Source organism: Copadichromis virginalis, linkage group LG3 (genome assembly GCF_057382275.1).
Source record: "Copadichromis virginalis isolate Kocher_CV1m ecotype Utaka linkage group LG3, C_Virginalis_male_GT1.1, whole genome shotgun sequence".
Lineage (NCBI taxonomy): Eukaryota > Metazoa > Chordata > Actinopteri > Cichliformes > Cichlidae > Copadichromis > Copadichromis virginalis.
In genome coordinates this window covers 9,639,523-9,663,368 of record NC_140620.1, presented here as the reverse complement: position 1 = coordinate 9,663,368, position 23,846 = coordinate 9,639,523, and the positions used below count along the sequence as shown (strand labels likewise).

Sequence of the window (23,846 nt, the reverse complement as noted above, 5' to 3'; positions counted from 1 at the left end):
ACAGTAATGACGGCCTCAGGTGATCAGGAGAAACTCACCTGGATTTCCTTTTTCCACAGCAGACTGAGAGCTTCAGGTGGACCCTGAAGGAGGTCTCAGACACAGGTGGTAAAAGTACACACAGTCTGTACTGAAGTAGAAGTACTACTGTTAAAAATACTCCAAGTACTAATTCAACTTCTTTACTCAAGTAAAAGTAAAAAGTACTGGCTGTGAAATGAGAGTAAAAAGAGCTGATTGAAGAACATTTCTAACACGTGTTTATACAAAGCTAACTGAACCATGTGCTGCATCAACGTGATAATAAAATAATATTATTCACTTTGTTTCTGTCTAAATTTGAATTCTAATAAATATTTTAGCTTGAAATAAGTGAAAAAAATCTGCCAATGGAACAAGTTAAAACTCTCTATTTTTTCTCTGGTTTCAAGATTCACTGTCTTGAAAAAAGTTCATATCCGGTGGCGGACGCCCTGAGACATCAGTGCATTGGTGGTTCTTTGTGTCTGGGGATGGGCGTCCAGGTACACGCCGGCTCACTCCTTGGTGGGTGCTTATCGGGGCCTGGAGCCTGGGGCTCGCTCGGGCCACTTCGGGGGTGGGGTGCCCTCGGCCTCTCGGCCTGGGGCTCGGTCACTCAGGCACAGCTGGCTGCCGGCGGAGCTCACGGGCGCGTCACTGCAACCCCCCCTGGCTTCTGCTCCGCGGCTGCTGAGTGAGCCCTCATCTGGGACTCTCCTCAGCTCTTACTGGGACAGTGGCGCGGCTGCCCCTCTGTTGGTCTTCCTTGGTCTCTTGTGTTCTGAGGGCCTCTGGATGTCTGGAGTTTTGATCTCCTCCATACCTGCTTCATGCCCTGGAGGACGGGGCTGTGGCCCCCCCACACCCTCTAGCAGATCATTACATGAAGGAACCTTTTAAAAACAAGCGCGTCCATGCTCACAGGTGTACACACCGGTGCTCACACACACAAACTACACCCTTTTTGGCTCCTAACTTAAGGTCAAGGTCAAGGTCAAATTTATTTATATAGCACATTTCAAACAGCCGATGCTGCACAAAGTGCTTAACAATATAAAAATGTTATTGAAAAGCAACAATGTAATACAATAATAACAATAAAAAACAATAATAGGACAGTAAAAGAATTAAAACAATAACTAAACTAATTCAAATAAGACCAAAATGCTTGGGTCATAGTTTGTTAAAAGCCAGGGCATAGAAATGTGTCTTTAGTAAAGATTTAAATTGCTCAAGTGTTTGTGCAGATCTAATATTTAAGGGGAGACTATTCCAAAGTCTGGGACCTGCCACAGAGAAGGATCTATCACCACGGGATTTGAGGTTAGTCCGTGGGATGGACACCATTAGTTTTGAGCTAGACCTCGTGGTTTTTCCTGGAGCATAGGCAGAGAGGAGCTCAGACAGGTAAGGAGGGGCTCGGGCGTTAAGTGACTGAAAAACAAAAAGTAAAAGTTTAAATTGGATCCGGTAGGAGACAGGAAGCCAGTGTAAAGAAGTTAAAAGTGGGGTTATATGCTCTCTCCGTTTGGTACCAGTTAGTAGGCGAGCAGCTGCATTTTGAACCATCTGAAGATGATGGATGATGGCCTGATCTAGAACATAATAAAATGAATTGCAGTAGTCCAATCTGCAAGTAAGAAAAAGGTGAATAACACGCTCAAAGACGTTAGCCGGAAGGTATGGCTTTACCTTGGCTAGCTGTCTTAACTAAAAAAAACAGGACTGAACTACTGCACTCACCTGCTTATTCAATTTAAAAGAACCATCAATATAGACACAGAGGTTTTTTACATGTGTTTTACAATACGAGGAAAGTAGCCCAGAGTGCTGTCGATATGATTAAAGTTGCCAAAAATGACAACCTCAGTTTTATTTTCATTTAGCTTTAAAACATTTAATGACAACCACTGTTTGACATCATCAAGGCAGCGTAATAAGAGCTGGGGATGGTCTGACCCTGCTTTTAAAGGTAGATAAATCTGCAAATCATCAGCAAAACAATGAAATGAAATGCTGTACCGCGAGAAGATGGAGCCCAATGGCAACAAATAGAGTACGAACAGAGCAGGACCCAAAATAGAGCCTTGAGGTACACCGTATTTAAGAGGGGCTATTTTGGAGTTGTGGGGGCCCATACTGACATAAAAAAACCTTTCTGACAGATAGGACCGAAACCACTGTAAGGCAGATCCTTTTAGGCCAGCATGAAATTCTAGCCGTGATAACAGGATGTCATGGTCGACCGTGTCAAAAGCTGCTGACAAGTCCAACAATAAAAGGGCAGCAGGGCTGCCAGAGTCCAGAGTTAAATGAATAGCGTTAAAAATCCTTAAAAGTGCCGTCTCAGTGCTATGTAGTGGAGGCCGGAGACAGCCCTGATGCCAAAGGATCCCAAGAAGCAAGTGGTCTCACCCGAATACCTCGGTACTTCAAGTTCCTGTTAGGCATAGCAACAAAGAGGAATAAGGATTAATATGTGAGTGGGGCACACAAAGGAAAACTACACTGACCAACATCTGCACCACCTGCATTTACTACAAGAAAGCCTATGACTCTGAGCCTCACACAGGGATCCTGGAAGTGCGCAAGATCAACTGGACTGCAAGGACCTTCATAAGTCACCATCAAGTGCATTATTTACCAAGGAGTTGCTCTGTCCTCACAGCTGTTTCTTGAAGACGTTTCATCCGAGAAGCTTCTTCAGTTCTAGGGTCGAACCGTGGAAAATCCCAGATTTAAGCCCTGTGGGAGTGTCCCCCCCAAGAGGGACAATGGTGTGAAAACGGGTGTGGGTCACAATCAGCCAAGGTTTTTGGGTGAGTTCATTGTAAAACCTAACGCCACCCTATCATGTGATTTCCTGAGGTCAGATGGCCCAGGGTGTGAGTGGGCGTTAAGGCGTCTGGGAAGGATCTCAAAACTGGATTATAGATGGCAGATAGTTGGTGTCGTAAACCACCGCCTCTGTTCAAAGATGGTCGCTCACAGTGGACATAGATGGCTTGTGAACTTTGGCATCCTCAAAAGAGTGACCTTTGTCCTTTAGATGCAGATGGACTGCTGAGTCTTGTCCTGTGGAGGTGGCTCTTCTATGCTGTGCCATACATTTATGAAGTGGCTGTTGGGATTCCTTAATCTTAGATAAGTAAAAGCCATATCTGAACCATGGCTGAATGAAGGCACCTGTGAAGCCAGAAGAAAGTGTAGAGAGCTGAACGTAAACGGAAGAAGGATGAACTTCAGGTGTCAGCAAATATTACAGTATTACTGGAATTCACATCCTGAAATGACTGCAAATTACAGACCTATTTCCAAATTGAGTTTTATCTCAAAAATTCTTGAAAAGGTAGTTTACAAGCCATGAATATCCATTTTTAGAAGAATGTTGTATTTCGGAAGTTTTTCAATCTGGTTTTAAAGCTTTGCATAGTACAGAATCTGCCCTTTTAAGAGCTTTTAATAATTTTTTTTAGGAACTGCATCACATGACTGTGTTATGATCGTGCTTTTAGATTTAACAGCTGCCTTTGATACAGTGGATCATAAGATTTTAGTGCAGTTTAGAGCAGGTGGTGGGTGTTAGGAGAACCACACTGCAGTGGTTCAGATCCTAATTGGCAGACCAAACTTTCTCTGTGAAACTTCGTGAGCTTGTATCCTCTGCTGCTTCTTTTCAATGTGGGGTTCCACAGGGTTCAGTTTTAGGCCCGCTTCTTTTCTCCTTATATCTGATACCACCCGAGTATATTTTCAGGAAACATGGGATTTCTTTCTACTGTTTTGCCGATGACTCCCAGATTTGTTTCCCACTTAAAAGATAAATGGTTTCTCAGTAGACCCTCTGCTCAGATGTCTTGATGAAATAAGGGCCTGGGTGCCTTTGAACTTTTTACATTTTAATGAGCAGAAAACAGAAGTGATGGTTTTTGGTGGCACTTCTGAGACCACTACTATGGATCTTGGTTTGCTGGCACAGTTTGTTAAACCAATCACCACTAACCTGGGAGTTTAAATGGAGGCAGATGATGAAGTTGAAAGCCAGGTCAGAGCTGTTGTAAAATCTGTCTTTTTTTCATTTGAGACAACTGGCAAAAATAAAGCCCATCTTATCAGAGCAGCTTTTTGAGACAGTAATCCATGTCTTTGTTACATCTAAGATAAGAGATGAGATAAGATGTACCTTTATTAGTCCCACATGTGGGAATTTTCTAGACTCCATTATTGTAACGCACTTTATAGTGGGGTTAGTGATGCATCTGTTAGGCGTCTGCAGGTTATGAAGCGCATCTTTTAACTGGAACAAAAAGGTCTGAGCACATTACCCCCATTTTAATTTCACTTACTGGCTTCCTGTCACAAACTGGTAGTAGGAACTCAAGAGCAGAGCGGTGTGACGCCTCCAAAAACAGTTTATTTACAGCACCAGTGCACGATATATACAGTGAAGGGAAAATCCAAACTCCAGGGAATCACAGGGTAGCTCTCTCACACTCGCTCACGTCTTCTTGCCGAAACTCACACACGCTCACACGACAGGGAGGTCCGGGGAGGAAAGTCTGTAGCAGAGGAAAGGGAAGTCACTCACAAATCACGAATCACAGGTATACTCAAGCACAGGTTCACAGGAGCTGGGAGAATCACTAACATCTGTAGTACAATCATCCAGCGATGAGAGGATCTGTGTTCCAGCCTCAAATAGTGCTCCAGGTGATGACAGCTGATTGTTGACAGGTGTGTGGGCCAAGGGCGGGAGCCCACATTGAGCTCCGCCCAGGCAGAGAGAGAGGAAACCAAACACCACATGCAGCCTTGTGGGGCCGGCCGGGCAGGCACGGAGACCATGACACTACCTGTACATTTTAGGGTCCTTCTTAAAGTTCTCTATTTGTTTTTAAATCTCTTATAGCCTGCCCCCACCTCTCTGAGATGCAGCAGCCATATACACCTTCCCACCCCCTTAGTAAGCATTAATTTGCTTTGGCTGTAGCAGCTCCAAAGTTGTGGAACGATCTGCCCTTGCACATTAGGCAGGCTTCTTCTCTTTCTGAGTTTTAAACTCTTCTTAAAACACATTTTTTTGCTGGCGTGTACAGCATTTGTGAACCCTGGTTTTATTTTAAAGGGCTTTATAAATAAAGATGGTGTCATGCAGTATGGTAAAGTTAAATTAACACCTATAATTCACAGTTAAATAACAGTGGCCATTATGAAGTGTTACCCACTCAGTTCCTTTCTGTTACTGAATGAACTCCCACTGGTCACCATCAGCCTTTGCTGTGTTTGATTTGAGTATCAATCCCTCTGGTGGGCTGTACAGGTATTACATGTGAATGGCAGTAGATTTTTTGTTGTTGTTTTTGCTGTTTTCTTCAGTTTTGTAACTAGAATTTAAATCTATCCTATAATATTTATGATTAAAAGTTACATTTAAAGAGAAGTGAAAATAAAGATCAATCCCAGCTGTGCTTAGATGCACTTAGATGGTGGGAAAATAGTTAAAAGAGAGTGGGAATCAACAGATCCAAAACTGGAAACATTTAATTTTAGTGTTTCATGTTGAAAAAGTGTCATGATTAAAGTTATGCATAACAGATTAAAATCACAGATTTGAAGCAGGAAGTTTTTAAATGTGCAAATAGGTTATTTAGGTTTTTACTCTAATGAATGCTTCTTTCATTCTAACAGTTTCTTCTTTACTGGCTGAGGCTTTTGTGAACACTCCTCCTCCTCCTGCTTTTAAAAAATCGTTTCCTCTTCCTGAATGAAAACAATCCACAGGTGTGATGTGTGACATGGAGAGCAGCCAGAAAACACCTTTGGCTTCTTGGCAGGATTATTTAATCTCTTAGTCGGTTCAGGTTGAAGATTAACTTTGTAGATGTCTACTCTATGTATAGCAACATGAAGATTTTGGATTTGTTTGTGATCCTCCTGTACGGTAAGAAAAGTTTCTTTTAAACTTATGACACACACACATATTTACACAAGCACACACACACTGGTTTTGCTTACAGAAACAGTCAGACAGGTTTGTGCATGTTGATCTGGAAGATAAGTTCTCAAATGCCGCAGGTTATTCTCGCATAGTTAAAGCCAAAAGAGAGAATTGTTTTTTGTTCTAGGACCAAGTGTATGTTTGCACCAGACTTTTACCATAAGAAGTATGTAAATGAGAAAAAACTGAACTGTAGTCCTCTCATTTCTTTTAAAACAATGACGGGACTCAAACACAAACACACTGAAACTGAAGTCCAGCTGTAATCCAGGCCTGAGTTCTGAACAGTAAGACAGTCAGTGGGTAAAATATCACAGGCAAGGGGGAGAGATGACAGACAAAATATAAAAACAGCAAAGGTAAACACACACACACACACGGCATTATTATAGACAGGAGAAACGTCTTGGAAATAGTCTTTGAGCATGAAGAATCCACATCTGTCACTGGTGGGCAGATAAACTGAATCCGTTGATACAGCCATCCTTGGATGTGTATCTGAGGCAAATGATCAGACGGAGCAGGTGGTGGTCAAACCACACCTCATCCAAAGTTTGGGCATGGAGGTGGTCACCATGTACAAGCTGCTGGGTGTTCACCTTAACAATAACCTGGACTGCTCAGAAAACACTCAAACTTGGCACCAGGACCAAAGTCGACTGTGCTGACAGGCTGAAGTCTGCAGGACATTACTGAGGATGTCTGCAATCTTTTATCCAGAGCTCTGCTGTGGAGGCGGCAGCAGAGAGAGGGGCAGGTAACGGCTAAATAGCCTGGTGAAGAGGGCCAGCTCTGTCCTAGACAGTCCCCTAGACCCCATAAAGGAAGTGGGTGGGCTATTATGCACAACATCTCTCATCCCTGCATCAGACTGTGGATGGAGACTGTGGACGGAGACTGTGGAAGGAGACTGTGGACGGAGACTGTGGACGGAGACTGTGGACGGAGACAGTGGACGGAGACTGTGGATGGAGACTGTGGAAGGAGACAGTGGACGGAGACTGTGGAAGGAGACTGTGGACGGAGACTGTGGATGGAGACTGTGGATGGAGACTGTGGACGGAGACTGTGGAAGGAGACAGTGGACGGAGACTGTGGAAGGAGACTGTGGACGGAGACTGTGGATGGAGACAGTGGATGGAGACTGTGGACGGAGACAGTGGACGGAGTGCTATCACAGGTCCTTCATCCCGACAGAAGCCAGGCTGTAACATTATAAACAGGATAAACACTGTTTAGAAATATGTGTGTATAACTATCACTGCCTGCACTTTATGTGCACATAAAACATCTTGTGTTATTTTTCTGCACATAGCAACCATTTGCACAGAATCATTTTATTATTTATTTTTTCTATTTTTATGTGGGATCAATAAGGTCTTTGTCTATGTCTGTGTCCTCAGTTTCCCAGTGTGCCTCAGGTGTGGAGGTACTAGAGGGGGCGGAGTTTGTTCTCCTGCCCTGTGAGTTTCCTACTTTTGAAGAAAAAGAATCCACAGCTGTGTGGAGTCGCTATGACCTCAATCCCTCCACAGTGCACCTGCGTCGACGAGAAGGCGATGACCTCCAGAACCAAAATGACCAGTTCAGCGGCCGAACATCCATGAATCCCGACGCTCTGGAAACCGGAGACCTCAGTCTCACTCTGAAAAAGCTTCAGCTGTCTGACAGCGGCAGCTACACCTGCACCGTCCGTAAGTTTGGAGTAGAACTGGGTCAGTCAAGAGTGGAACTGCAGGTTCAGCGGGTCAAAGGTGGAGGTCAGTGCAAAGAGATTCAAAATCACATGTAGTGTCACAGAGTGTTAATCATTTTATGTTAACATCATGTAATGTTCATGTTTTCATTGTGTTATAAGTTCCCATCAGTGTCCCAGTGGCTCTGGGTGTCCTGGCTGTAGTTGCAGCTGTCATCGTGGGTGTTGGAGTTCACTTCAGAGGCTATTTTAAGGAAGGTATGTTGTGTGTGTGACGTGTTTGCATTGTGAATAATCTGAATCATCCCTAAACCTCAGATTTGTTTTACTTGACTTGTAGTGTTTTTTCTTCTTCTTAATCTATTAGTTATGTTAATAGGTGGTTTTAATTGTCTCCTTTCTTTCAATAAAACACAAACCAGTGTTTCCCCATGTTTCATGTTCTTAAGGAATCCTCCAGCGCATTTTGCAGAACAGGCTCCCCTCACACACTTTACATGTCAAACATGGGAGCTTTGACAGACTGCGTGTACAAATCATTATTTGTTTTTCTTACTTCACAGTCTCACAGGTGGATGTGGATTCGGGGGTGGAGTCTGTTCAGCTGCCCTTTATAACCACAGTTTACCGACATGAAGATGTAACTGTAGAGTGGACTGACAGCTCCAACAGGATAGTGCACGTCTTTAAAAACGGTTCTGACCACCTTGAAAAACAGCACTGGTTTTACAGAAATCGAACAATGATGAGGAAAAACCTGCGGATAGCTGTGGACCTCAGCCTGACTCTGAAATACCCGACAAACAGAGACGCACTCACCTACACCTGCACCGTCTACAGGGGGGAAAACATCCTAAAGAAGAAACAAGTGAAGCTCTACGTCAGAGGTGAGTGCTGTAGACAGAAGATGAAGATGTGAGTCATGAATTAAAGAGCTTGGTGACCACACTGATAATCTGTCCCTGAGGTGAACAGGACTTGATGAGTGAGCTACAGTAAGATCTATTAAGTTAGGTTTTTCAACCATTACTTTTTTATCAGCTCAAACTGAAGATGTGACACAAGTCCAAGAAATTGAGGAGTTTAAGAGAAATTTATGAAATGATTTAGAATGAAAATATTATAATGATAATGTTTTTGAGTCAATGTCAGCCTGAAAGCACCAGGATTTTGAGGATCAGATGTTTTCTTAAGGAAACTCACACGAGCTTCTTCTATTTCTTCTATTCCACACTAAAACAACCTCATTAAAATGCTGCAGGCTTTGTCTGGGCCTGCATAGCCCAGAATAATAGCTTATTTAACAAAAGTTCATAATAATCCACATGTAGAGAGAAAATTCAAAGGAAATATTAAGTAGGCAAGCTCACATGATGGTATATTAACATTTCCAGTTTGGGTGTAGGAAGTGAAGATAAAGACAGATGATAAATTTCTTCCCATAATTGATTTAGGACACCAAAGATAACACTGTGTCTGCTCAGTGGAGCAATGGGACAAATCCCAGGCTGCAGCCAGTCAAACATGTTTTCAGTGCAGATGTTTCACTTCATCCAAACAAAATGTTCTCAGTGCTGATGATGTTGTGTTCAGCTCATTGTGGTATTTTTTCTCCTTTCAGTCCCCCTGGTGGAGGTGGAGCAGGGGGTCGAGTCTGTGCAGCTGCTCTGCAAAACCAAACTTCACCTGCTTAAAGGCAGTAAAGTGGAGTGGACCTGCATTTACATCCGGACCACAAAGGTCCATGTGTCTGAGAACGGCTCTGACCAGCCTGAAGAACAAGACCACTTTTACAGAGACCGAACGAAGATGAATGAAGACCTGCTGAAAACTGGAGACCTCAGTCTGACCCTGAGATACCCCACAGACAGAGACAACGAAGTCTACACCTGCACCGCCTACAGCAGCGAGGGAAACATCCTGCTGAAGAGAGAAGTGAGGCTTCGAGTCAAAGGTCAGAAATGAATTTAAGTCAGTTATTTATACAGCACCAAATCACAACAACAACTGCGTCAAGGCACTTTATATTATAAGGTAGTTCCTTCAATAATACAGAGAAAACAGAGAAAAACCCAACAATCATATGAGCCCACTATGGGTAAGTGCTTTGGTGATAGTGGGAGGAAAAACTCAGTTTTAACAGGAAGAAACCTCAGAACCAGGACTGGGGCGGCCATTTCTGACCCATTCCAACAAAACGATGGCTGATAAACACACGTGCTGTGGTAGAGAGGCAGAGGTTATTAATGACTAATTATAACATTCAGAGAGGTGTATTAACACATCATCACAACCACAATCAACACAATCATCATCTCGGCTCCTCTGACGACCTGTTTGCTGTTGCATGCTGTTGAAAGGCAGTGAGGAGAGGGGACACTCGGGCAGTGCATTTATCACGTATAATGTGTTTCCTGGATACACTGCTGCTTTTACAGCATTCAGAGATCGATGGCTCCGTGTCAGAACTGGCTATGAATTTCAGACGGATCAGGCCTTAACTTAACAGAAAAGTTAGCAATAGTTCTTTTCATCTTTCCTTATTACCCACACCTACATCCACTCTGTCAGGCCTAGGCTGTTTACTAGGGCTGGGTATCATCGCTGATTTCTATAATCCCTTTGATTCCGATTCACGAAGTCCCGATTTGATTAAATTTAGCCTCAGACAGTCAGAAATATTATAATTCTGATCATTTATCAGCACCGATACATGTGAGACTTCATCACAATTGTGAGCATCACAGCAGATGTCTTTGTGTCAAAGTAACTGAGGATAAAACACAGAAAAACATGAAGGAGATTTTCCTGGTCTGGCGTTTTATAGCAGATAACCTTAAAAATATTCTGCAGTAGATCAAAAACTGTAGAAAACCATGAATCGACATATGAACATTACCTGATGCTGCTGAAGTGAAGCAGAGCAAAGTTGCAGAGGTTCTTTTTAAAAGTGGAATTAATGATGACATTTATCAAATGTGAGTTGTAGTTTGGATCTTGTCTGTGAAGCTTCTCAGTGATCCAGGTCATCGTAGTCTAAGGAGTGTGGAAAGGAAAAACATCTGGACTTCTTTAAGTTGCTTGAAGACGTTTCACCTCTCATCCGAGAAGCTTCTTCAGTTCTAGGACCTAATTGGTCACACTCTAGGGACTCCCCGGCAGCCTACACCTATTGCAGCATAACTAAGGGAGGATTCAGGGTCACCTGGTCCAGCCCTAACTATGTGCTTTAGCAAAAAGGAAAGTTTGAAGCCTAATCTTAAAAGTAGAGATAGTGTCTGTCTCCCGAATCCAAACTGGAAGCTGGTTCCACAGAAGAGGGGCCTGAAAACTGAAGGCTCTCCCTCCCATTCTACTTTTAAATACTCTAGGAACAACAAGTAGGCCTGCAGAGCGAGAGCGAAGTGCTCTGGGTAAACTGGTGTAAGATCCAATAAAGTGTCATCTTGTCATTATATGCTCCACTTTCTTGTAACTAGTTACCAAAATAGATTGTACTGATACAATACAATAGATACTTTATACCCAAAATGAGTTGAGATCAGGAGTATCTGTACTTCATTGATTTGATTGATCGCAATGTGTGTGTTACATGAACACACAGATTGTAGTTTTGGGTAAGTTTAAGGGTCCAAATATGTGTTTCACTCAATGATATACAGATGAATTTACACTTTTTATGTAATCTTTCTTTTTTGGATTTTTTGTTAATAAATGGTAAATGGCCTGTATTTATATAGCGCTTTACTCAGTCCCTAAGGACCCCAAAGCGCTTTACATTACACTCAGTCATCCACCCATTCACACACACAGTCACACACTGGTGACAGCAGCTACAGTGTAGCCACAGCCGCCCTGGGGCGCACCGACAGAGGCGAGGTGATAATTTGTCTCCCTTTATTAAAGTCAAACTACCATAAAAAATTAGAGACTCATTCTTTCTTTGTGAGCAGTCCCACTCAAATCCTACTAAAGTGGACTGAAGGCAACAATTCAAAAGAAATGAAGAACAACCAATAAAATACATTAATCCTGAATTAAATGAGTGTAGTATATTTCATCTTTAGGAAATCAACACAAGCAAAGACAAACATCATAGTTTGCGCTTAAAATTGAATATTAAAGTTCTCTTTGGAATCATTGAATAAAACTGCTGCTGTGTCATGTTGTGTTTGTTGTCCTCTCAGTCTGTCAGGTGGAGGTGGAGGAGGGGGCGGAGTCTGTCCAGCTGCCCTTCAACACCACACAAAACCTGCCTGGAGATGCTGAAGTGGAGTGGTGGCGCTATGAACCTGAACCACCGATGACTGTTCACAAATATCACGCCGGCTCTGACCAGCCTGACGCACGAGACCAGTTTTACAGAGAGCGAAACAAAATGACAGATGACTCACTGAAAACTGGAGACCTCAGTCTGACCCTGAAACTCCCCACAGACAGAGACACTGGAAAGTACATCTGCAGAGTTGAGGGGAAAGGGATCAAGAGAAAGAAAACAGTTCTGCTGAGAGTGATGAGTCAGTGCAAATACCTATGAAATATTTCTTACAGTGTATTTGTTTATAAAATGACAATAATTAAATGTAAATATCAGACTGCAGCATCTATAAAGAAGCTTAATAAGGTGTTTTCTAGATTCACTGCTGTCTGTACAGCTCATGTTGTGTTTGTTGTCCTCTCAGACTGTGTGGTGGAGGTGGAGGAGGGGGCGGAGTCTGTCCAGCTGCCCTTCAAAACCACACAAAACCTGCCTGAAGATGCTAAAGTGGAGTGGAGACGCTATGAACCATACAGGAAGGTCCACGTGTATAAGAACGGCTCTGACCAGCCTCACAAACAGCACCAGGTTTACAGAGACCGAACGAAGATGAATGAAGACCTGCTGAAAACTGGAGACCTCAGTCTGACCCTGAAACAGCCCACAGAGAGAGACAGTGGAGAATACATCTGTAATGTCTGCAGCAAAGAAAGAAGCATTTCAAGAGAGACCACGGTGCTATTAAAGGTCAAAGGTCAGTATGAAAATATAAGTTTGTCTCTTGTTGTCTGTCCCTGTCTGACTGTCTTGTCTCTGCAGGGAGAGTTCAGGTCCAGGATCAAACAGGGGACATCAGGAACAGAAGCAGCTCCATTGATCCGACTCCTCTGATGGCTGATCAATCAGTTTGATCTGTGCTTAGTTTAGGATCAGCTTTTAGTTCAAGTTAAAATTAAAGTCCCTTTCTCATGACTACACTTTAAGAAAGGGACTGGAGCACACCAGCCTGCGTGGCAGAGTTCCAAGACTGTTGGGGAAAAAAACCCTGGACTGATGAGTGTGTGTCATTACACACTGCATTTCAGAAAAGGAAGCTCATACCAACAGTAAAATATGGTGGTGATAGTGTGATAGTCTGAGGCTGTTTTGCTGCCTCGGGACCTGCAAGACTTGCCTCCCTAAATGGAACCATGAATTCGGCCCTCTTAAAGAAACAATTCTTTAGGAGACTATCTGGCCATCCGTTCTCATCTGACCTGAAGCGCACTTGGTTTCTGCAGCCGAATAATTATGCAAAACACCCAAATAAGTCAAAGTTCTTACCTGAATCTGATTTATATGCTGTGACATGACCTTAAAAAGGTGGTTCATGCTTGAAAACCCAGCAATGTGGCTAAATTACAACAATTCTGCAACAGTGAGTGGGCTGAAAATCCTCCACAGTGCTGTTAAAGATTTATTGCAGGTTGTTACAAATGCTTGGTTGCAGTTATTTATTAAATTCAGGGGGCAATAGCTTTTTCTGACATGTTCATCTAGGTTTGGGTTTTTTCCCCTTAATAATAAACACATTTATTTAGAAACTGCATTTTGTATTTACTTCTGTTCTTTGGATAATATTGTAATTCAATTAATGTTTTATCACTCACCTTTGAAAGTTCAGGTCAGGGGTTAACGTGTAATAATGAGAAATAACAGAGAAAAACAAAAGGAAGAAAAGGAAGGTGCAATGAGACATAGGAAATCATGATTCATGGCAAATGAAATTTATCAATAATTGAAAGCCATCCTGACAGTTATTACAAATTAATATTAGCAGGTTCAGTCCCAACTGATGACCTATAAAGATCTGTGTCATTACCAAAGTGTCACAAAAGAAACATCTCATGATGGGTAAACCAGTGAGCTGTCTCAAAACCTTCACAACCGTATTGTTGCAAAACATACTGAAGGTATTGGTTCTAAACTACTGGAGGTTCTAGTGAGCACTGTTGGGTTCTTAATGCAGAGGTGGAAAGAACATCATTTCACCATATATAATAATGATCAGAAGAGTTGTTGAAGAGCCAAGGTGCTACAGAAAAACCTGGAATCAGCAGGTACAATTGTTTCAAGAAGGCATGGCATGTAGGTCACCATCCATGGTGCCATTGCTGAAGAAAAAGCATGATGAAGAGCATTTAAAGTTTGCTGAACATTTAGAGAAGCCAGTGAAATATGGTCTGGTCAGATGATCATATGATTGTTCGGTTTTTCTCTGTAGGGTCTACCTTACAATATAAAGGTGGTTGTTATTGTGATTGGTCGCTATATGAATAAAATTGACTGGAAATGAAAAGATGACATTTAGTCCTTGCCAAGCTCAATACAGGAAGGCTACACAGATAAAGGTCAGTAAAAATAGTGTTCAAGCTTGTGGTTTATTTTCCGGCTCTACATAAGAAATGCTTCAACCACAAGTGATGGCAGTTCACTGATCATCATTTATACATGTAAACTGGTTGTCTGTGTAAACGAACTGCTGCTACTGCTCTAATCCAGCTGAGCACTCAAGACTCAGCTATTCACACACTGCTTTCTAAGCACCTTTATCAAACACTCACGTTTGGATGGAGGCGTCAGAAGAAATTTGGGGTTCAGTATCTTGCCTAAGAATACTTCAGCATGCAGACAAGAAGACACATTTAGAAGACAACCCACTGCATCACATGAGCCTCAGTCAGTGTTCACAGTGCACAGAGAGATCCTGCTGGTTTGCTGTTTATGCATTACTAATGTAGATTTATTTTTGACATGCGTGTTTAAGGTTCGGTGCCCAAACTGACAGTGACTGATGGCAACATTTAGACTGAAAACCAAACAATGAAACTCTGAGAGACACAGGACGATTATCGACTCTGTCCACACAGTGGAAAATTTGTTCTTAATAGAGGAAACATCGTCTACATAACAGACCCAATCAGAAGTAGCGATGCTAAACACAGCCGCTGTGGTTTCCTGTTTGATGAAAACAGGTCGTCTGCCTTCATGTTCAGTCGTCATGTTACAGATACTAACTGAACTGAACCTTCAGCAGGTTTTGGACGTTTATGAGACAAATTTAAATCACAAACTTTCATCACTTTAATCCTGCAGGTTTGAAACTGTTTTCTATTATTAGAAAGATTCTTTGTGTATTTCAGGTAAAGTGTGATGCTCATATGTAAATAACATCTTGTTTTGTTTCCTGTCCAACTGGCCAGCTTTGAGATGAAACCAGTCATTTTTAACCAGGATATGTCCTTCAACGCACATATTAAACAAATATGTAGGACTGCTTTCTTCCATCTGAGCAACATCTCTAAAATTAGAAATATCCTGTCTCAGAGTGATGCTGAAAAACAAGTTCATGCATTTATTACTTCTAGGCTCAAAATCATTTTCTGTGCCTGTCATGAACAGCTGTGTGGCAGGCAGAGGCAAGACCCAAATGCAGGACTTGGAAACAAAGGGGTCGGCTAAAAGAGGCAGCGTTATTAATGTTAGAAGATACTCAGAAAGAAACATAAAAATACAAGAAAAACAAAGAAAGAAAATTAGAGAATATAAACAGGAAACTACGAAGGAAACATAGAACTCACAGAAGAACACAGCAAAACAGGCACGAGGGAGACTGAGGACCTAAACACAGGGATGGGATTACAAACACAATGAGACAGAACACAGAGAAAACAGACAAACGCAGGTACGTGAGCGGGGAGACTGAAAGAATAACAAAACACAGAGAAGAGGCTGGCACAGACTGGACACGAAGGAAATAAACATGAACAACAAGAAATAGAGAATAAGAAATATAAATAATGACGACTCTGACAAATAAGGGAACCTGAGCTCAAGAGACACCAATATAGAACCAGAACAAAGGTCACTGAAACAAGAGAACAAATAAACACACAGTCCATAACAAACACAAAAACTAGCTCAAAGACTGAGGACCATCACAGGACACTCTGTGTCAAACATGAGTGTTCATAAGTTCAGAGTATTGATCAGTTTGAAATGATGGAAGCAGCTCCTGAAAGTGACGACTCTTCACCTCGCAGTAGACCTTTGTCAGAGTTCAAGCTGCACAGACTCAAACCAGCAGCAGGTTGATTTCTTTAGTTCCCCGTCAATCCTGGTTGCTCAGGAGGAACTTGCTCCCACAATGACATCACTGTGTGAATGAATGGGAGTGAATGAAGAAAGGAGGAAGCTGATGACTGCCTGTAAATGTTCCCACGGTGACTAACAGAGTGAGACTGTCCACAGGAAGTCTGCAGGTCTGTCCTCAGCTTCCTGTTTACACTTCTTCTGTGGTGTCTGTGGTTCCTTTAGCTTCTGTAAAAATGGGACAGTTGAGTGTGCAGTCATGGTGCAGGTCACGAGAAGGGTGAGGCATTTATTGTCCTACCAACTTTAAAACCTAATTAAAATGTATATGTATGTAACAAATATACGAAACTTTAAACCTAATTTTTAAACTGAAGCTTAAAGAGAAAAAAGTTAATGATGGATTGCATTTATATAACACTTTTCTAGGCACCCAAAGTACAGTTCCACAGTCACTCTCACACACTGGTGGAGGCAGCTACAGTTGTAGCCACAGCTGCCCGGGGGCAGACTGACAGAAGCAAGGCTGCCATATCGCACCATCGGCCCCTCTGGCCATCACCAGTAGGCGGTAGGGGAAGTGTCTTGCCATAGGACACAACCACCAGGACAGAGAGAGAGCAGGAGGGATCAAACCGGCGACCTTCCACTTATAGAGGAGCTTCCCAATCCACTGAACCACAGTCGCCCCGATAGTTCAGCATGTAATAACACTGGGACATGAGTCATATAGGTGCAGCCTCCCTACCTGTGTTCTCAGGGGTCTGAGTGATGATGTCAGCATTGGTCATGTGTGTTTTTGGGATGACATCATCAAGACAAGAACATGCCAATGAGTGACTGAATATCCGGGTTTTATTTACAACTCACTGAACTTGGATTTCCCATCAACCCTGTTTGCCTGCTGAACTGAATTCAAATATATATTGTTTTCATTTAATAATAATCCTGCAGAGAAATCTTAATTCTTATGAAGACGTTGTGAGGGGCTTCATGAATCTCTCTGAAAAAGAACTCATTTTATTTCACTTTAAACACTAGTCACACAAAGAGATGAAGACAAGAAACAAAGTTAAGAACATCTTTTGCTGTGTGGTAACTTTACATCTTCCTTTGTTCAGTCCTGTATCTCAGCACCGGTATCTGCTGACATGCACTCTCTCTACTCTCAGACACTGTTTATCTCTACAGAGTCCACAACATTCAAATAGCTGCTAGACTGATCTTAAACACATAAAACACTTCATGGTTTATGTGTTTTACCTTTGATCATTTCCCACTGATCTCAACAAAGAAGCTCCGTCACAGAGAGCTTCTCTCAGCAGTTAACCACACCAGCAGCACCTGTTTTGATGTGGGTGAATGAACGCTCGACTCCGGGAAATATGAACTACTGACTCAGGTGACTTCACTATTTATGTGCTTTTACATCTGATTACTGCTACTACTGTGTATAACCCTCAGATTTACATGGCAATAAAAGAAATAATGTGGTCACTGAACTAGCTTCTCCTGCTAGTCCCAAAAACGTGACTCAAAGTGAGAGCTGACTGGGCTTTTTCAGCTGTAGCCTAAACTGTGGAAGCATCACCCTGCCCTCGTTAGTTCAGCCCACTCGCTGCCTGTCTTTAAATAATGTCTTAAAATGTGTTTTTGCTCCTCAGATTAGAGTCAGAACGCGAGCAGTACATTCTCACCTTGTACTGGTTGTTATTTTCCTAATTTTGCTGGTTTGCTGGTTTGTAGAGTATTTTTATTAAACTGTCCAACGTTACATCTGGATTAAAAACAAACCAAATCCGCTCAGATTATTTTTAATCTTCAGTTCAGGCCGACAGCTCCTGTTACACTGTGTCATTCACACAAACCTGAATTGACTCCCATCAAACACCGATCATATCTGTTTAAGCTGCAGGATTTCCTGTCTCAGTGCCACGTCTCTCTCTGCTGACTGCCTCATGTTATACACACTGAACTGACCAACGAAACCACAGTACAGCTTTAATTATGAAACCAGTGACAGGTTTTACTGAGGAAACAGGAACCTGAAGAGTGAACTGCACCTGCTGTCAATCCCACTTTCAAAACACTAGTTTGATAAATGTGAGAAGAAGATTCTCATTGTTTCATTGACCACATTTTACAAGCCCAATGAAAACTACTTTTGGGTTTATCTCTCATTGATGTCCCTCGCTAGAACACAGGTGAATGTGTACCTGCAGTGTTTGTCCTCAGACTGGAGTAAAGTACTTCAGGTTCGCTGGCTGGAGTCTTATTGGTCCAGGCTCTACTGGTGACCTCAGCATAGGTGACATCATTTACTGGAGCTGACTGGTATCTCCCTGCAAAGATGAAGTGATCTGAAAGAATACTAGTATTTGTGTCTGTGGAGTTTTAGTCTGAATCTACTTTCTAAGTGTTCTAAAAATAGAAACGCTGATGGAGGCTGTCTTGATGTGTCCAAGATGATGACTTTGGATGAAAATTTGAGACAGACGCCATACCTGTGCGTTTCTTCCACAGAAGATGAAGTACAAACAGAACCAGAACCAATAGCACCAGGGAACCTATAGCAGCTACAATTGGGAATATGAGGGAGGAGGGGGGAGAGGGAGAAGGGGGAGGAGAAAGAAGGGTAGAAGAAGAGGAGATATGAGTGTTTGTGAGTGACGTTATGGTTGTTGTTGCTTCTTTTGTTGTTGTAAACAAGGCTGTGGTTGAAGGACCTGCAGGAGAGATGAGGAAGCTGGTTCAGTCAGTTTATCATCAGCTCAGCAGATTGGCTTTAAACAGGAAGTGATGTCAGTGTTCTGACCTCTGACCCTCAGAAAGCTCTGAGGAGATGATCCAAACTCATCAGGAGCACACCAGTAGAGACCTTCATCAGACTGCTGCACGTTAATGGTGATTATGTGCTCTGATTTAGGTCCAACAGGACGTCCATTAAAGTAGAAATAAGCTGCAGCTGTGCCACCAGTTTTCTTCTTACAGCGTAGTGTGACATCACTTCCTGTCCTCACAGGAAGTGCAGGGATCTCCAGGATCACATGTTTATCTAAAGAAAAGACCCACAGAGTGATGTAGAGGTGGTATAACAGTCTGCTGTTAGTCTGATGAAATGAATGACTTCATTACCTGATACAGTGATGTTGACTTCTTCACTCTTCTCTCCAGCTTCATCTTCACACCAGTAAACTCCACTGATTGGCTTGAACTCATCAAACAAACAGGATGAACCATTGAACCTCCCGAAGCCCCGCCCCCTTGCTCCACATGACTCAGTCCCACTTCCTGTGTCCCTCTTCACCGTCCATCCATCAGAGCCCAGCTGACCGTCACATGTCAGAGACACTGAGGCTGCTGTGAAGAACTGCTGAAGGTTTGGACTGACGCTCAGAGAGACTGGAGGACAGACGGACAGTTTCTATCAGTGTTTACACTCAGTGTTTGTCCTGGACCATGGTGCACTTCATCTACTCACCTGCACAAACAGTCAGTGCAGACAGCAGCAGCACACACACACCTGAAACAGGAGGTCAGAGGTCACTGAAGGTCAGAGGATATTAAAGGTCAGAGGTCACTGAAAGAGAGTGGACATTATGACCAGAAGGCAGTAATAGGCCTGGGAGAGCATCTTCTATGTTACCATGTTCACCCTTCACCCTGCTGTGATGGCACTTGTTTAGCCATTTGTCACATAGACTCTGGATGTTATATTTCAAAGCTGCACACTGGTTATCTGTGTAGGTCACAGTGAGGTGTTGTGAGAAAGTTGGTGACACCCAGTTGGTGGGGAGGTCCTGGTGGTGAAGTCTTCTGTTCTCCTGTGTCAAGGGTGTAGACAACAGCTGTTGAAACACCTTCTCTTTTAACGTCTATTCAACTAAATGCTGTGCTATTTATCTTTAGTGACTGTGTACCTGCCCCCCCCCCCCCCTCTCTCTCTCTCTCGTGCTCATAAGAATAAAAATGAATAAAAAGTTGTTGATTACTTCTACTCATGTGACAAAGTGCAGGAAGACCACGCCCGGGTGCATATTTTTGGTAATAGCCCATCACCAGTAGTAACCATCTATTACCTATGACAAGCCACCTGGGAAGGCGAGACAAACTTTGGAGCAGACACAAGACACTTTGTCGAGAGACACTTCTGCATCAATGACGGGCTGATTTCAGTTCCCACAGAGGCTGCAGCCATCGATCGGCTTAAGCACACATGTGCAGCCGAGTCCAACCTCAAACGCCACAAAATTGCCTCAAATTGTTTCTTAGTTATGCAAGCCTACACCCGGTGTGGAGTTCTCTCCATATGTAATAGTATCTTCAACCTTTTGTATAGTCCGAGTGGAAAACAGTTAAAACATAAACATGTTTAATCAATACCTTTCATAACTTGAAATGCAAATAGAAATGATACATTTTTAAAAATGATGCAAACAACAAAGTAAAATGTTGCTATTTACCCCAAAATGCAGCCAAGGCCTCAGATTTTTTGCACAATCATTTCAAACTATTTACAGAACAATCAGGTGTGTTGCATCAAATAAGAAGGCACACAAAGTATTCATGCAACTCCCAAAGAATAGGTCCTGTCCACTATAAAACAGAGGAGAACACCACAAGGTCTGACAGCAGGAGCACCTGTGACATTCACTAGTATAACTCACAAAAACCCAATAACTGCATAACACACTAACTACAGCCTCCAAACACACTAAACGTCACTAATCTCTCACATGTGAAAACTCGCTCTCTCTCTTTCTTTCGCTCTCTCTCTCTCATTGGTGTCACTCCTAAAACTTCTCCCTCTTCCTAAACAACCAAACGCCTCATGTTGCCATATCATTTTTTGATTGGTGGACATGGTACACTTCAACATGAATAAGGAAGGGAAGGGGTGTTTTTTCTTTTTCACTCGCAAGCGGAGAGCGTTTGCTAGCGCTGTCCTTAGAAAACGCAGTTGCTGAGGCGGCTGAGGTCATTTGGAGTCCAGGGAGCGCTTTGAAGACCTTCTGTGACTCTTTGGTGGCATCTGTCATTTTTTACAGTGTTGTATGTTGGTACCTCAGGTCCCACATCTCCAGATTCACTAACAGCTTCTTCCACCTGGGCCATTCGGACATTTAACAAACACCATGTCCCCTCTGTTCTATCTCTGCTGTGATCCCAACAACCTACATGTAAAGGTCGCCCAAACTAATAAAATTGTCAGGAATTATAATGGAGAGAGAAAACAGGCGGCTCCCACCCTCTTATCTGAACATCAGTTTTGAGTGGCTATACAGTATATCTGCAGAGATACGGGCAGTACAGGTGCAGCAGTTAGGTATTAAGAAATAAAAAAGAAAAGAAAAACATAAAATGAATTCATATTCAATTTCCACATTTACTAAAAGCAAACAATGTAATGATATTAAAGAAACTCCCTGATGGATGACATGAGCAATGAATAGCTTCACTGATTTTATTAGGTTCTATTTGAGTCTCAATCTGCTGCTGTTTGAAGCTCATCACCAGAAAAACAACAAAACATACAAACTCTGAGGGAAATGACCAAAACAGTCTCCAGTCTTTTGTTAGACTCTGTGTTTATAGTGGAAAATTTGCTCTTATTAAAGGAAGTGAAGGCTACATAATAGGCAGATAAGACAAACGTGTGGTGAGTGCAACTAGCAGCTGTGGTTTCCTGAATGAACGTCGATGTTCGAAGAAACGAGGTTGCCTGACTTCTCCTTAAGTCATCATGTTACAGACAGTGACAGTGACAGAGCTTAACATGAAGCTCTAACTCTGAGTCCAAATTACATGATGGATCACAAAAAAGGTTTTCCTGCTTAGAACTCATTTCTATCCACATCTGTTGATGAGACAAAGTCATGATGTAAGCACACTTTCCTGCTTCATGCTTGCGTGAAAGAATTTATTTCATTAGATGCCTCTGAGTTAAAGTGTGAGCTGCATCACTGTCTATTTTCAATGACTTTTAATTAAATTACTTTAGCCCTACTAGAAAACAGGCAACAGAAAAAGAGCGAACTCTTCCTCTCTCCTAAATGAAACAAACTTTAAGCAGATCCAACAAACTTCACTTGGGGATCCATCCACCCTCAGCAAAAGCTTCCTCCTGCTGAAAACGTGTTTTCCCACTTTATTGTGTGATGACACGGTGATAAATGAATACATGACTGAAAGTAAGCATGAAAAGTTTTTCAGTGTTTGACTCACCGAGGAGCAGAGACACATCTGAAGTCTTCATGTTGTCGGAATGACGACTGACAGCAGAGTGACACCTTCAGCTTCACCACTTCCCTGTTAAGACCATCAGCTTGTGACACTGCTTCTGCAGAGCGAGGCTGAGCCGCTTCCCTGATAAACTGCATGAGTCATGTTCACGGTAACCCTCACTGTTTCAGTCCATAACTAGACAGTTTGGGAGCCAATGAATGATATATGCAGCTACTTTTTTTGGTCCCAGTCTGTTGTCTCAAATTTGGGGACTTGCAGGCTTACAAAGGGGCACAGTGACTCTGGTCATCAAAGAGGCCAAGCTGAAGTACAAGTAGTGTATTGAGGAGCTCTTTAACAGAGCCACAGAGACCCAGTGTTTAGAAAAAATGCGTCTCAACTGCTCCGATACTCCTGACACATACGGGATCACTACAGGTTTTCTCTTAGGCAGCAGTTGTCCTTCTCTCCTGGATCGGCTGGAGCTTTCTTTAGGCGTCTTCCCAGCTTTGACAAAAGTCCAGCTGGGATAACCACATTTACTCAGGGCCTTCTTGATGTTCTTCTGCCTCCCTGGCTGCTGTGTCAGTGGGGATGGTGTTCGCTCTATGTTGTAGCGTCCTGATGACACCCAGTTTGTGCTCCAGTGGATGATGAGAATCAAACCTTAATACTGATCTGTATGTGTAGGTTTACGGTACACGTCAGCTTTTAGATGTCCCCCATTACTGATGGAAATCTCACAGTCTAAGAAGGCTAATCTGCCACTTTTCATATCCTCCCTGGTGAATTTGATGTGTTGGTCCACCGAGTTAATGTGATCCATGAATTGTGGAACGTCCTGAGATTGGATTTTCACCCAGGTGTCATCCACATATCTGAACCAATGGCTTGGTGGTGTTCCAGGGTAGGATGGCAAAGCCCTCTTTTCCATTTCTTCCATGCACAAATTGGCCACGATGGGTGAAACTGGGAGCCCATGGCACACCCATGTTCCTGCCTGTAGAACTGACCCTTGTTTGTGAAATACGTGGAATGAAGGCACAGTTCCAAAAGCAAACACACTTGGTCGATGCTGAGAGCGGTCCTGTTGCTGAGGTTGAGGTCAGGTTGTTTATGTATCTTCAGTAAACCATAGAGAGTTGGTGTAGGTTCCCCTTGGTATAGCCTGTGGTATGAGGTCAGGGGCTCATAAGCATTTTCGTCACAGGGACAAAATATTCTCATGATAGTCTTTCTGCTTTAGCAAAACTGTGCACCTACCCTTGTCTGATGGACAGTTGATAATGTTGTTGCCATTCCCCAACTCTCTGTGAATGGTACTCATGACCATTGATCAGTGGTTGTTGATCAATGGTCATGAGAATTTGCATAATTAAGATTAAGGAGCTGACCTCCCGGCCCATTGTTCCTTCAGTGGTGCTGGTTTCAATCATTATGCAAATGTTCTGTTTATAAGGTTGAAACCTGCAGTCAGCTGAGACTGAAGACGTCACCTGGATGATGAAACGTTTCTC

The 23,846-nt window shown here is 42.7% G+C and overlaps 2 protein-coding genes across 2 annotated transcripts; one reads left to right on the top strand and one right to left on the bottom strand.

Moving 5' to 3' along the window:
- The first annotated feature begins 5,783 nt into the window (after positions 1 to 5,783).
- On the top strand, positions 5,784 to 14,043 carry LOC146712641 (uncharacterized). Its single transcript, XM_085452115.1, has 8 exons — positions 5,784 to 5,962; positions 7,423 to 7,779; positions 7,878 to 7,973; positions 8,279 to 8,602; positions 9,337 to 9,669; positions 11,903 to 12,232; positions 12,398 to 12,727; positions 12,793 to 14,043. The coding sequence occupies exons 1-8, from the start codon at positions 5,914 to 5,916 to the stop codon at positions 12,882 to 12,884; spliced, it is 1,911 nt and encodes a 636-aa protein (XP_085308241.1). The 5' UTR covers positions 5,784 to 5,913; the 3' UTR covers positions 12,885 to 14,043.
- Positions 14,044 to 15,466: 1,423 nt separating this feature from the next.
- On the bottom strand, positions 15,467 to 21,219 carry LOC146712640 (uncharacterized). The gene is made up of 8 exons (XM_085436794.1): positions 21,169 to 21,219; positions 19,751 to 19,928; positions 19,586 to 19,642; positions 19,240 to 19,506; positions 18,920 to 19,159; positions 18,609 to 18,830; positions 18,321 to 18,446; positions 15,467 to 16,332 (listed from the first exon to the last, which is right to left on the bottom strand). Exons 1-8 carry the CDS (start codon positions 21,217 to 21,219, stop codon positions 16,295 to 16,297), a joined length of 1,179 nt encoding a protein of 392 aa, XP_085292920.1. The 3' UTR covers positions 15,467 to 16,294.
- Between the last annotated feature and the right edge of the window lie 2,627 nt (positions 21,220 to 23,846).